The 14,501-nt window shown below is 26.6% G+C and overlaps 1 protein-coding gene across 2 annotated transcripts; it reads right to left on the reverse strand.

Moving 5' to 3' along the window:
• Positions 1-111: 111 nt before the first annotated feature.
• LOC135931760 (mevalonate kinase-like) lies at positions 112-13,647 on the reverse strand. 2 transcript variants are annotated; one of them, XM_065469047.1, is made up of 9 exons: positions 13,547-13,634; positions 13,362-13,506; positions 13,172-13,319; positions 12,971-13,131; positions 12,806-12,916; positions 5,642-5,793; positions 2,356-2,508; positions 1,093-1,297; positions 112-317 (listed from the first exon to the last, which is right to left on the reverse strand). In XM_065469047.1, exons 1-9 carry the CDS (start codon positions 13,622-13,624, stop codon positions 190-192), a joined length of 1,281 nt encoding a protein of 426 aa, XP_065325119.1. In that variant the 5' UTR covers positions 13,625-13,634; the 3' UTR covers positions 112-189. The 2 variants fall into 2 exon arrangements, with proteins under 2 accessions (XP_065325119.1, XP_065325120.1); XM_065469048.1 differs by lacking the exons at positions 13,172-13,319; positions 13,362-13,506 and having other exon boundaries at positions 119-317; positions 13,547-13,647.
• Positions 13,648-14,501: the final 854 nt, after the last annotated feature.

Consider the following 14,501-nt stretch of genomic DNA (forward strand, 5'->3'; position numbering starts at 1 on the left):
AAAAAAAATAAAACTGTTGCCAAAATGTATTTGTGAAATTTTCAAAACTTCACCATTAGCGTAGTTATTTTTTGAAACACGTTTTGGATGCAACCATTTATTTAATATAACAAAAATATTTAAAAAGATGATAAAATTAAAAACACATGATTTGAGAATTTTTATAAATTACATAATAGTAAAAAAAAATTATTCTTCGTCTATATACGATTTAACACCAGTTCCACATATCCCAGTGATAAAAGATTCATAACCCAAATTTTTCAATTCTTTCTGTAATTCAAGTAGCATCCCCTCATATTCTAAGTCTTCAGTGGCTGTTTTATTAAAAAAAATTATATTTTTAAATATTTAAGTTGGATGATAATCTATCAAAATAGAGTGATAAAATATACGAAGATTTTAGGCCCGGGAAAAAATTCAGTAAAACCCCTAAATAAATTATTATTCGGAAAATCTAAATATAATTTTCATATCAAAAATCAAGTTTGTAATCTTTGTTTCACAGAACATAAACCGAATTATAAGCAAAATAAGATCCTTTGAGAAATAAGTATAATTCATTCAAATATATTTTTATAAAATTATTGCCCTTTAATTGAAAGAAAGAATTTCTGGGAATCATTATAGAAAATCAATAAAATGATTATTAAAACAAATATTATCCCTATAAAATTTCTATGAGGAGACCCTTCTACCTTTTGTATTAATATAAAATCATTCGCCTCCAACCTATTTTAAAAGAAAAAGGTAACAGCCGGCCAAAAAAAGTCATAGGACGCGGAACCCCCATATATTCTATGAAAATCCTAGCTACGCTTATAAATTCTATATCTCCGAAGCTTTCCTAGGCTCTTATAAATGCATAACATAAGTTAAACAAAAGTTTAAAAAATATTTAACCGATTTTTTTTAAAACTGAGATGTAAAATGTCGGGAATATTTCTAAATATTTAATTTTTATAATGACATTTTTACGTTTTTCTATCTAAAATAAATATGATTTCAAATTAATTATTAGGGTTTGCCTCCTTATACAAATTTTTGTCACTACGATCTAAAAAAAATGTGATAAAGAAAAAGAAGTGTTACCATCAGTTAAGATAGGTAATAAAGCTATAACGTATCCCCCTCCACCTGCACCTGTCATTTTTGGTTTTAGAATATATCTACTAAGTTTCTGATTGTTAAAAACATAATTCGAACTAAAATTGATAACAAGATCCCGTATTTTCTCCAATTCTGGATGCCCAACTCCCAAGGCATTCAATATATCGTGGTTTACGTTCATCAAACTCTTATGGAAGTAGTTAAATATAAAACAAAACTAATTAATTAAATGGTAAAAAATATAAAATATCGTTCTCTAAGTTCATCATATCTATTTTAAAATTATTAGTATAGACGATATTGGCGATACTTTCGTCATTTATATTTTAAGCTTCTTCCTATTACTTAAAAAATGTAACAAAAATATATATCTATTTTTTGTCTCACCGAGTATTTTGTTTTATAATTTATGGAATCGGCCTCAATCTTGTTTAAATGCCTTGTTAACAACGTTTATTCAACATTCAATATAAAGATAGAAAGTATATCTTAGGTCTAACAAAAATAATCCCATATTTGATTCAAAATTTATAAATAAGAATAACAAATTATTCGATTCGAAAAATTCAAATCGAATACGAATAGAAGAAGAAAGGTTCTTGGACCAATAATAATTTTGAATTGTATTTGCAAATTTTTGAAAATCGCAATGGTAAATTTTAGTAAGTATCCGATTAATATTTGTAATTTTAAAATTATTTGTAATTTTAATTTCTAAAAAAATTAAAGCCACTTATCAAATATTTTATCTTTTCTGCCATTTTACAATAGAAATTTTTTTGATTGTGCTATTGATTTCTTGTTAAAAATATCTCAAAACTAAATTCAAACAAAATTTATAAATGGTGGTATTATGCAATCAGAAAAGGAGAATTGGGATCTTCTATATCTCGTGAGCGTTTATTTTATAGACGCAAATATGATTACCGAAAATTGTATGTATCTAAAATAAGAAACAATTATTATAAAATCTTTGACTGAAAAAATGACTTTCTTTCACAAATTTAATTAAAAATAAATTATATCTATTAAAATTGCATCTAACGTAGATTATGTAAGAAATGTTTGAATTTTTTTATTACTCTACAAAAAAAATCAGAAAAATGAATTTGATTTTAAAAAAATCAAATATTTTTTACTAATATTTGGATATACTATTTTCTAGAGGCCTAGTTTAACTTCTATTAAATTTAACAAAATAATTCAATAAGCCAAATTATTTAATTATATAAGAGGCGCACTTACCGATAAGTTGTCAAAATCAAAGTTAGACGTCGGAATCTCAAGTAATTGGCGATTTTCAATGTCATCTTCAGCATCAATTAACGATAGCGTATTAATAAATTCCTTTCCAATTTGTTCGATGGCATCCAACAACGGTTCTACCACCAAAGGAAACTTTATAGAGAAATTTTTTTTTTAATTTAGAATAAGTGATAAAATGGGAATATAACCAGTTAATTTAAAATTTTAATTTCATTAGTATCTTGAATAAAAAGTATTCTTTTTTTTATAAATGTGAGTTAATTTTTTTAAAATTAAAATTTAATAAGTCATATTTTAATTCTTTTCAGCCCAATCCTGAAAATCAAAATTTTGTGACCGCAATATTGTAAAATAAAATTTTATAAGTAGCATTGCATTTATTGTATAATTAGACCTGTAAGCCGAAGCCTAAATTAATGGTTTCGCTGCCGCCTAATAAATTAGCGGTGGCCGCGGCGAGCTATTTATTTAAATTTTTTTTAATGAATTTAATATATAATTTAATGTATTACATTTTTTTAAAATTTATATGGACGCTCATAGTTCTTTGTTAATATAGTTTCATTCATTTCTTAAATTATTTTATGTCTCACTCCTATTAAATTTAAGTATTTATAATTCTCAGAAATAGAAGGAGTTGCATTTATACTCAGATCAGAGTGGCATAAACAACACATATTAGTAATATTTTATTGATTTTTATTAAAACAAATTAAAATATAAATTAGAAATGCAAGCAGAATTATAAAGAAAGAAATATTATAAATTAGAAATCAGATTTAGTAAAAGTATTAATTGTCATGGATAAATAGTATTTTATCAAGATACGTGTTTTTGCATTGAGTAATCCAGCCATGGAAAAAATTATTCACCTAGGTGTACTGGTTGCAGGTATACAAAAACCTTCCTGGCTAAATTAGCAAGCCTAGGAAGTTCCAGTCGTTTTTTTTCCAAATAGTGCATCCTCTTCGGGTATAATATGTTGGCTGAGCAGGATATGATATTCTTGCTCTGGAGGGAATGTTTACCAGCTATTTTAGCTATATATAAACTGGATGTTTACCCATTATCTTCAACTTGAATCGCACTCTGTGCATTTCTATCATTTTCTAAAAGTTTTAAATGTCTAATTAAAAATTATAATGATGTCGTAGAATTAGAATTTATATATTCTAAAACAATTTTATAAGATTTTGAAATCTCGGATCAAGTAGTGTCGCTAATTACTAATGTTTAAAATATAATTTAATAATAAAATAAATTACCGGTATTTGGAAACCTATGGTCAAGCTTTTTGCAAATTTTCTTTTAGGCAAATGATATCTGAGCAATCAGATTTATTGATTTGATGTGTTTCTATTTCAACTGCGAAATAAATCCTAAATTTATTGTTGATCCATTTTTGAAGGGAAGAATTCCAAAGACTCTCTGAATTAATAATGTGTAAAGTTCATTATTATATCCATTCATTATTAAAAAGTTTTAAAAATTGTTTCCCTATTTTATATAGCACAATATTTATACTAGCATAATTAATATGCTGTGCCAGCAGGTAGGGCAATGTTATTTTTAAACTTTTCGTATTAGATCTATTGGTGCAATGCAATTAAAATTACCAGCCTCACCAGAGATATCAAAGTGTGTACCTTTATAGATGGATAAACATAATCTAGTGCACCCCGATTAATGGTTGTCCTATCAGGCAATTCTGACAAGGAATCAAATATCATATTTCTATTTTTTTTAGTTTAATAATCATTTTATTTTTATTTTAAAAAATCAGTTATTCCTTTATTGTTTAGAAATAAAATGGAATTAAATCTAAGCATCCTTTGGCCCTATAAGATTTTATATTTATTTTATACATTAATAAGATAATTAAAAAATATCATAATAGTTAGAGCTGAAATAAAATAAATTTTTGAACTGATAAAGTTTTATACAATTAATTTAATAAATCAGTTATATATTAAGTTTATACACTATAAAGATTCTCAAAAAAACACCAATTAGAGCTGGCAATAAATAACTATAATGGTTTAAAACCTGTAAGTCCATAAAAAAAATTACGATGTATTAATGTAATGAATGTAAATGATATACACAATATTTTATTATATACTAATAAAATACAATTCATATTTTAATTTTATTATTGTCAATATTCAAATTAAAATAATTGAATATATTATAAATAAATGGCATTCTAAAAATTATGCAAGCCTGGCCGCTGCCATAAAAGAAAACAGCGGCGAGCCAGGCCAGGCCGCTCATCTCAATCGGCGGGTTTCCGGCGTGAATAAAAATTGTCAGCGGCGCACAGGTCTAGGTATAATATAATTTAAAAAAACATTTTCATTTTAGATTTAAATTTATCATTTTGTAAATAAATTACCTATCAAATTTTAAGATAACAGTGAATACGAATATATTCGGTTTATATACTGTAAATAAAATCTCCTAGACGATTTTTAAAAAAAAACTATATTTAAGCCTGGGTACACGGACCGGGTCGGTCGTATATTAATTTTACAAATTATACCCGGACCAGGTCTAGAAAATTTTTTTTAAAAAAAAATACCCGGACCGGGCATTTTAAAACCAACTATTTTAAATCGCCATTGTTACCTATAAAAATTAGAAATAAAAATATATATTTCAAAAAAATCTGGACCAGGCCTAAAACGGGTTGCGTCGAAAATTAGAAAAATCAGGACCGGGCCGTGCAAATGGTGCCTCTGCAGGTCTCTGATATATATATACAATAAATAATATAACTTTTCTTTTTCTCAAAGCTGCTTTTTAAAAATGTATTGAATAGATGACTGAGTCCTAGAAAATGCCTGTCCGAATTCAGTCAAATTAGATTCAGATCGGCACATAAAGGGCTCTAGTGTTAAGTAAATCATATAACTAACATCATCCTAGTTAAATTAAACTAAGGCAACTAACTATGCTATTAACTTGTTACGTTTTGGACAAGATTAACTTTAATGAAACATGTTACTTTTGAAAAGTAACTTTAACACGTGATGCAAGTTTATTATCTTTTGATTGATTCTTTTGCAAAATATAAGAATAAAATAAATCCTTAAGAAATCACAAACTAAAAGTTGAATTTTTGGTTAGAATAGTTCAATCGGTTCGAATTATACCTAGGTTAGAATAGGTGTTTAAAAAAAATAGATCAAATGCAAAGTCATATTTTATATTATCTACCAACTTAACCAAAAAAAAATTATAATTATTTTCTGACAATTATTACTTTGGATTTCAATTGGCTGACAATTTTGATTTGGTCTTTTGTACTCCTGTTAACTTTAGAGTCGATGCATATAACTTTGAGTTTATCCTGTAACAGAATGTCTGAAAATTTTAATTTTTTCAAACTCCCGTTATTTAACGAAACAATACCTCCTATTTTTATTTAAAAATAAAAATATATTTCAAAAGGATTTGATAGTCAAAATAATAGTAAATGTACAAAGTGCATTTATTTATATTGATATTTTTAAAAAAACTTGTTCTCTTTCTTGGTCATATTAAAGAAATGGTCTCAGTCACATAATTTCTCAGTGAGATTGAATAATTAATTATAAGAAAAGTATATTAACTAAATTGGTTTTCCATGAAAACAAAAGTTTTTGAAGAGGACAATATTAAAGACGCTTTAATAATTTACGGAGCTCTTATAGAAAAAAAAAATCTATAATATCCTTTTACGCCTATGGCATCCTGATATCATTAATTAATTACAAGATTGCTCATTAGCCGGGAAACAGTCTTAACATGCCGTTTCCCCTTTCCTGTCCAAATATTATTCTGTTCTGTCTTTAAGCAAAAAGCCTCTTGACCTGGTTCGCCAATCATCTGATGTTCTACTACTAAAAGCTTCTCAAACTTACAAAAATGATGAAACTAGATACCATTTCCTGCAATTCCCATTAGAGACATCGAAATCCTGCGTTTAGTTATGTTATGGTTTCAGCTCATAATTCAATAGCTGGGAGATAATTGATAATTTAGGTCGTCATGGTCCAACACAAACGCTGGTGCCCATATAAGGCCCAACGTCCATTCAGCTGGGTGCCAGTATAGTCTAAACCTCCTCCGACCTTTCCCTTTTCAACCCTAAAAGGCCCGTTGTTGCTTAAATAACTGGGTAGGATAATGAAAAAAAAAATCTTGACATGGGATCTTTCCTGTGTAAATATTTTTGCCAAAAATCTCAATATCTACAAGATTTAACGGATTAAACAAATATTATAATCTAGTATGGGTCGTTGAGTGAGGGGGAAAGGGTCTTAGGCATTTAAAAACTTTGGAAAGTCACTTATTACAAATTATAGATTGAATTACCTTCATTATTTTTTAATTATTATTAAATTAGTCAGAAAATATTTTATAATGTTATTATTTTATTTTTTAAAGCTTTCTTCTTTATTATACATTGATTTAGGATTGTTCTTGTGCTCTTATCTTAAAGCTATAAATCAAATCATAATTTATGCTTACGATGCTAAATAATATTTTAGAATTTTTATGAATAAGATTTTACATATAATATATTCTTCTAAAATACTGGTTAATAAATTATAAGTTACTATTTAATAGCCTATGATCATCTTAAATAATTCCTTAACCCTAAAAGTGTGTGATAAAAATAATCATATTATTCTTTTTTATAGATACATTAACAACATAATATTTGATGACCATATTAATATAATTTAATGTTCTTATTATATCAAGATCTGAGAACAAAAATCAGTTATAAAAGTCGTATTATCATATGTATAATATATACCTAATTCGCCTTCTCATCCAGAGATTCCTATTGAGATGTTAAAAATCTTTGAACATTTAAACCTGACAAATGTTAAAAATTTGTTAATGAATAGAAGAGAAGTCCCATCTACCAAATCATCTACAAATGAGAGTTCATTTTTCATAGTGGAACTTTAAAAAAAGCAGAATTTTTTTACTTAGGCATCAATGTGTCGTTGATTTTTTTTTCAGCCCTCGCCGTAGATAGAGTAAAAGATTCAATTTACAGCCAATAATCAACTACAGCTTTTAGCAATGAGTATATTAATTAATTAGTGTAGGGCCATTTATAGATGGCATGTTTTTTCAAAGAGATTGTCTAGGTATGTTTCCAGCTAATTTTTTATTAATTTCTAAATAGAGAATAATAATTTGTCGAATTATTTTTTGCAAATAAAATATTTAAAAATTTTTTTATCTTAAACTCATAGACGCCATTTAATCGTTAATGAAAAACAAACGAATTTTATTAACGTTTAAATAATGGCAAGTTTATATTATGAAAAAATATTAATCTTATTATTTGTTTGGCAATAAATAAAAAATTTACTGAAAACATGCCTAAAAAATCCTTTGAAAAAACGTTCCATCTGGAAATGGACTAATATAATTAAGTTAAAACAGCTTAAGACGAATCAGTTAAATGCAATATTCCAGAATGAGAAGAAATGCTCCTAGGAAAATGTTAAATATTATCGTATAAGAAACGTTAAATTGAGAATTATAAGATAAATGCAAAGGCTTTAAAATCCATTTTATATTCATATAGTTAAATAATATCAGTTGTTAATTGTGAATTGAGAAATTTATTCATTCAAACTTCCCATTTAAAATTGTGATATGTTCAAATTTATTTAACATAACCATTAATTTTTTCAAAAAATATAAAATAAATAAATCAATTTTAGGTATAAAAATCTAGGGTTCTACCGAACCCAATTCAATACTCTTTTTGGACTCTTGAACCTCAAAATATTTAGGGTTATGAACACATACTTAACAAAAAAAAACTAAACTTCATTAAAAAAAATGGAACTTCAATAAAAAGAAAGACTGATATTTAATAATGAAACCCGAAAAATTACTTTGAAAAATACTTATCAAACTTACTTTAAATATTGACACTTTAGACTTTAAATTTCAAATATTTTATTTAATGTTGAAATATAAATACATCAAAAATATTTTTTTACAAAGTCACAAAAATTAATAGTTTCAAAAATGTAAATTCTCAAAAAAAATCGTATTTACAAAAACATTATTCAAAAAAAATGTAATTTTCTGAAGGAAAAAAATATATATCATAATTCTGAAACATGAAATCAAAAAGTCTAATAATAATAAAACCAGAAATTTTCATAATTATTCCAAGAATTTTTTAATAATAATATGACGTTTTATGTATATATATTTCAACATTAAATAAAATATTTGAAATTGAAATTCTAAAGTGTCAATATTATTAAAGTAAGTTTGAGTATATTTCAAAGTAAGTTTTAGGGTATCATTATTAAATATCAGTCTTTCTTTTTATTGAAGTTTCATTTTTATAGTGAAGTTTAGTATATTTTTTTGATGGTTTGGAAAGACCAATTTTATTTTTTTCAAGATTGGAATTCTGTTATTGAACAGGAGGCCTTGGCTGTTATTTTTGGATTAACCAAATATCGTGAATATTTAATTGGTAAAAAAGTTGTGATTTATACTGATCATAAAACATTGATTCATTTGTTTAAAAAAGATAACAAAGAATTAATGTTATCTCCGAGATTACAACGTTGGTTGTTACTCGTGGGAATGTGGAAATTAAATATCGGAGAGGAAAAGAGAATCATTTGCCTGATATTTTGTCTAGATTAGGTTCTGGCTGTGCAGATCCTGAAATAATTGATAAGATAAGTATAGATAGAGAGGAGGCCTTAGTGCTTACTCTGTCATATATATTAAAAGGGGGTCCTACCAATTGGGAGGATCTGAAATTAAATACTTTGAAGAACAAGGATTTAAGTCGGGTAAAATTGAGTTTAAAGGTAGAAAAAACTTGGAAAAATAAACATGATTCTTTTAAAAAATACAAAAAGAATTGTTAATTGTTGATGATTGTATTATGAGGGGAAACAGGGCCGTAATTCCATGTAAATTACGCAGTAAAATTGTGGTTTTATTATATGCAGGACATCAAGGTCGGGACAAGATGAAATCTTGGGCTCGGGAATATGTATAGTGGCCTGGTATGGGTAACGATATTGAAAGGATCACAAGGAAATATGTTCTCTGTAATAGCTGTGCACTGCCCCGTAAAGAGGTGGTCAAACGTGTCCCCGATCAAAGAAACCATGGGAGCGTCTCCACATAAATTTTTTTGATCTTAATAAAAAGTCATACTTTCTTGTGGTAGATTCGTATTCTAAGTGGATAGAATATGCAGAGGTTCATGATACCACTAAAATAGTTATGAAATTACGGGAATTATATGCCCGATTCGTTTGCCGGACACAATAGTGTCTGATGGGGGCCCAGCCTTCGTAAGTGATGAGTTTAAACAGCTTGCGCCGCCGTGTCATCCCAGCTCGAATGGACAAGCTGAGAGGATGATAGCGATTGTTAAAGATTGGATTAGGAAGGCTGGTAATCATAAGGATGAGGCGTACATGTCTCAATTATATTACCTTAATTATCACAATCGATAGGGGGTTACGCCTGTGGAGTTATTTTTAGGTAGACAAACACGGGGTCCCTTAGATTTCTTGAAACCAAAAGGGAATGTTACTGCCTCATTGGGAGAAAAAGCAGGGGCAAAGTTTTCTGTGGCAGAAGATCTGGGCAAGGCTATTTGATAATAAGGAAAGGAAATGGGAAAAGGGAAGAATCATACAGAATATGGGATCAAAATTAAATCAGGTCAATTTGGACAGTGGGGTTCTTGTGGTGAGGCATAATGATCACCTCAAGATTAGGATATAAAAGTAAAAGAACTACGTTTATAAGGTTTAGGAGCTACGGATAGATGTATTGACTGATATAATCGGGTTATATTCCGGCTGTAATAATATTGGCTTATAAAGGGAAGGGATGGGTGTGTTTTCTCATTTTCGGGGTTCAATTTAGACAAGCTATACCAATATAAGTGATCTGATTGAGAGAGGGTCATAAAAGAGAGTACAAATATATTTGAATAGAAAAGTTTTTTTGTTATGTCTTTAGTCTGATGATTAACATTGTGTCAAGTGGAAAGGAATTAAGTATTGGTAAAAAAAAAATTTTTTATATCGGCAATGTCTGCCAGATGTTTATTTTGTGTTGGTTTATTTTTCTGTAAATTTTTATAGGCAGTGTCGATAAGTATTTTTTTTTAAAAAAATTTTTCTCTCTCTTGTAATTTACATTTTTGTCCCCCGTTTTATTTTCTCATTATACGACAACTGCAGTAATGAAAAGAAAGAGAAACGATGTTGAGATTCAGCTATATGGGGCATGTGTGGGAAATAATATTTTGGTGTTAAAAATTTGTTTGTTTGTTCAGACTATTTGCCTATCACTTTCGTTGTAGTGATGTTAAAAGTTGATGTTACTTTGTTTATTTTTTTTATAAGAAGTTTTAAACAAAAGATATTATTTATTTTTGTGTAAATCTTTTTAAAAATTCATTTAGAGCTTGTAAATCATTAAAATATTTAAGTTATTTTAAAAAAAACATTTAGAGTTTGTGAATTAAAATATTTAAGTTATTTTTAAAAAAAAAATTTACACAAAAATAAATAATATTTTTTGTTTAAAACTTCTTATAAAAAAAATAAACAAATAAACATCAACTTTTAACATCACTACAACGAAAGCGATTTCACAACCTAGACCAGGCAACTGGTCTGAACAAACAAACAAATTTTTACCAAATTTTTTTGATGAAGTTGGTAGGGGTATTAATCTCATTAATAATCATGTGATAATAGTAATAGTACTTTTATTACTCTCGGGGGTGGAATACTATTACTATTATTGCATGATTATAGTTTGATCCGTCTATTTAATGTTAAATTTAATACCTAAAATTTTTAACAAAAAGGTAAAGGGGATATATGATAGAAAAATTAGGACACTTTTAATTCTATCTTATTTTATATTAGTGTTATATAAGTAAATTTATATAGTTTTTAGGTTAAAGGATTTTAGGTTAAAGGATTTTAGGTTAAAGGATTTTAGGTTAAAGTATAAATCGTAGGTCTTCAAAACCTATAATAATTTATTTAAAAGTTAAATCTTATTTATTAATTAACATTTTGGAAAAATTCTCAGCTGCTTCAAAGCTATGCTTTAAGTAATATAAGCTATATATGTCGTTGCCCATTTTCACTATTCTCACCATAGGAGCTGTATTTTCTATCTTTGCAGGAAAAAAATGGACGTATACTCCTTTTTTTTTATTGGGATCTTTTAGGCTGCATTAATAGTGGAGACGGATCCGATTTTTACATCCGTTCCGTCAAAAGTCAATCTCATTAAAAATGATATATATGTTCATAGTGCGTCCGTTCCAATACCTTCAGTCTTAAAAACGGATCCGGCAAATTTTGAAGTCAAAATATTTTGACTTTTTGATCCGGAAAATCTTATAGAGCATTATAACGTTACTTACAATTTTTTTATAGTCTATGAACATTTATATCATTTTTAATGAGTTTGACTTTTGACGGAACGGATGTAAAAACGGATCCGTCTCCACTATGAATGCAGCCTTACCCCCTTTTTATTTTCTTATTTATATCATTAATATGATAAAGATAATAACTACGATAGAGATGTTAATAAATATTAAGCTGAAGCCACAATTTTCCCTTTTTACAAATAGAATTCAATAGTTTGGTTAATACTGGTAATTTATATTTATATTACACCTGGATCAAACCTAGCTCAACTGGACTGTCAGGAATTTTTATAGAACATCATTTAAAAATTTTTTAGAACAAGGATTCCTAATAAACCTCATTTTTTTAAAAAAATATCTAAACCTGAACCTGGAAAAAGATCTCTGTAAAAATTTTATTTGCTGGAAATATAATGAGAAAAATGTTTATAAATTTAGATCAATAATGATAATGAATATTATATAAGCTTTCCAACATATGATGGCCTATTTTTGGTATAGAATTATTGGTCATATGTTACTTAAACAAAATCAATTAAAAAATAGATTAAAAATGGTGAAATAAGATAAATCATGAGTTTATTGTTTAAGTGTGAAATACTGGATAAATACTAAAAAAATCAAGTTCTCTCCCCAATGCCTTGCATTTACATGGTTTCAACTGGTGTTGTTAAATGGCCCAATTTTTAAAACAGCCCGATAATATTATTATAGCTAAAATCTTAATTGGACCATTTTTAAAAATTGATCCAAATCGGACCATTTAACAATAATTCAAATTTAGCTTTTTAAATAAACACAATATTATTAAATATATAAATAATTTTTGTTGAATCCTTAATTTTTAATTGCATTTTAATTATTTGAATAAATAAATATATATTGTCATCAAAAAAAGGCCAAGTTCTAGGGGATTTAATATCTATTCTAATAATGCCCTTTGATTTATTTTTATAATACCATAAGTGCAGACAGAATTATCAATGCCAGAAGGTTTGCCATGAATTATGGTTTCAGCAAGGAAAGACCATTTGTTTATTAATTCTAGATGAGTTTTATTAAAATCATTTGCTATAATAATTAAAATATTAAACAGCCTTATTTTTTATTATATAATTTAATTACATTTATAAGGAATCTTGCCAATAACCATCAGAAATGAAGTTGCTAAAGACACACAATATGATGCAGAGGAGCCTAAGCCCATTCCTATTGGAATTTGGGATTCAATTGAAACAATAAAGCCACTTGTGTTTCTCTGATTTTCACATTGAAAATTTGTATCACTTAATTAATTATAAAACATTAGTAATCATTCAAATATACCTTTTTATAACAATAAAATAATATAAATATACAAATGCTCTAATAGACAACATTATTAATGGTGGAAATTCTTTAATATTTTGGGAATTATTGCCATTAAATAGTTGAAATTTTTTTTTATCAAATTCATAGTTAAAAGATTCATCATCTAAGAATAAATATTAATTATAAAATATGCTTGAAAACTTACCATATGTAAAATTTTGTTTAGACAGTTTCTCTAAGCTAAATGCATAGGAGAAGCCTAATTTCTTAAATTGCAAATTTATAATATCTTCATTGTTTCTAACTATTTTAATATAAGTATATTTGTTTAAACTACAAGCTAAAACAAGCTAATATATATATTAAAAAACGGTTAACATTTAATTAAACCTTTCCATAAACAGCAGCATGCTCACCATGTAATATAATCTTACTTGGTGCAGAAACACAAACTTTTTTAATTTTCATATCAAATGCATGAGTGGTATAAAAGTCTCAAAACATGTGTTTATATCATCTATAATGTGGGGTAATATAAAACAATTACATGTTAATACGGGAAATTTTAGCGCGAAATGTATTATCGCGAATGCATTACCGCAAATATCGATTACTGCGAATATAATGAACGCCTTTATTTAAAAGCAATAAATGGTGTCATATAAAGTTATTTTATATTTTTATTCAACACGCTTGTTTTTTTTTCTTTAATAAACAAATATTTAAAAAAAGTTGTTTATTATTTTTTTTAGTAAAATTTTTTTTACGTATTTTAATAAATTTTTTTACGTATTTTTTTTATCTAATGGAAAAAATAGTAATTTTAAAATTGATGCTTATTTAATATATTTTTATTTAATAGAAATTAAGATATAATTTAGAACTAAAAGATTTTTCTACTTTAAAACAGTTTGTGAGTAATTATGAGAAGAATACCTTATCAAATTATTATATTTAAAACATTTATATTCCAATTGTTAAAATTTTTTATAGATGTTGAGGAATTTAACAATATTCCCAAACAATAGGGTCAATTAATGGGATTAATTGAATGTCTTATTTAATCATGAATTAGGTTTTTATTATAATTTTGATACAATTAAAAATGTAATATTCATTATATAAATTAACCTTCATGCAATTTTGTCATATAATGTTAATAAAGTAAAACAACCTATATATCCTGGTACACCAGACTTTTATGCTTTTCATATTTATATAGATGCATGGCCTAAGCTTAATGTTCTAAGATTTATAAATACAATTTTTTATTTTAATCGTAAGGTGAATGTAATATCAAAATTTACTAAATAATATTTATTCAGTTTGATATTTTATATATAAA

The sequence above is a fragment of the Gordionus sp. m RMFG-2023 genome, chromosome 1 (assembly GCF_954871325.1).
Source record: "Gordionus sp. m RMFG-2023 chromosome 1, tfGorSpeb1-WG-v2, whole genome shotgun sequence".
In the NCBI taxonomy this organism is placed as follows: Eukaryota; Metazoa; Nematomorpha; class Gordioida; order Chordodea; family Parachordodidae; genus Gordionus; species Gordionus sp. m RMFG-2023.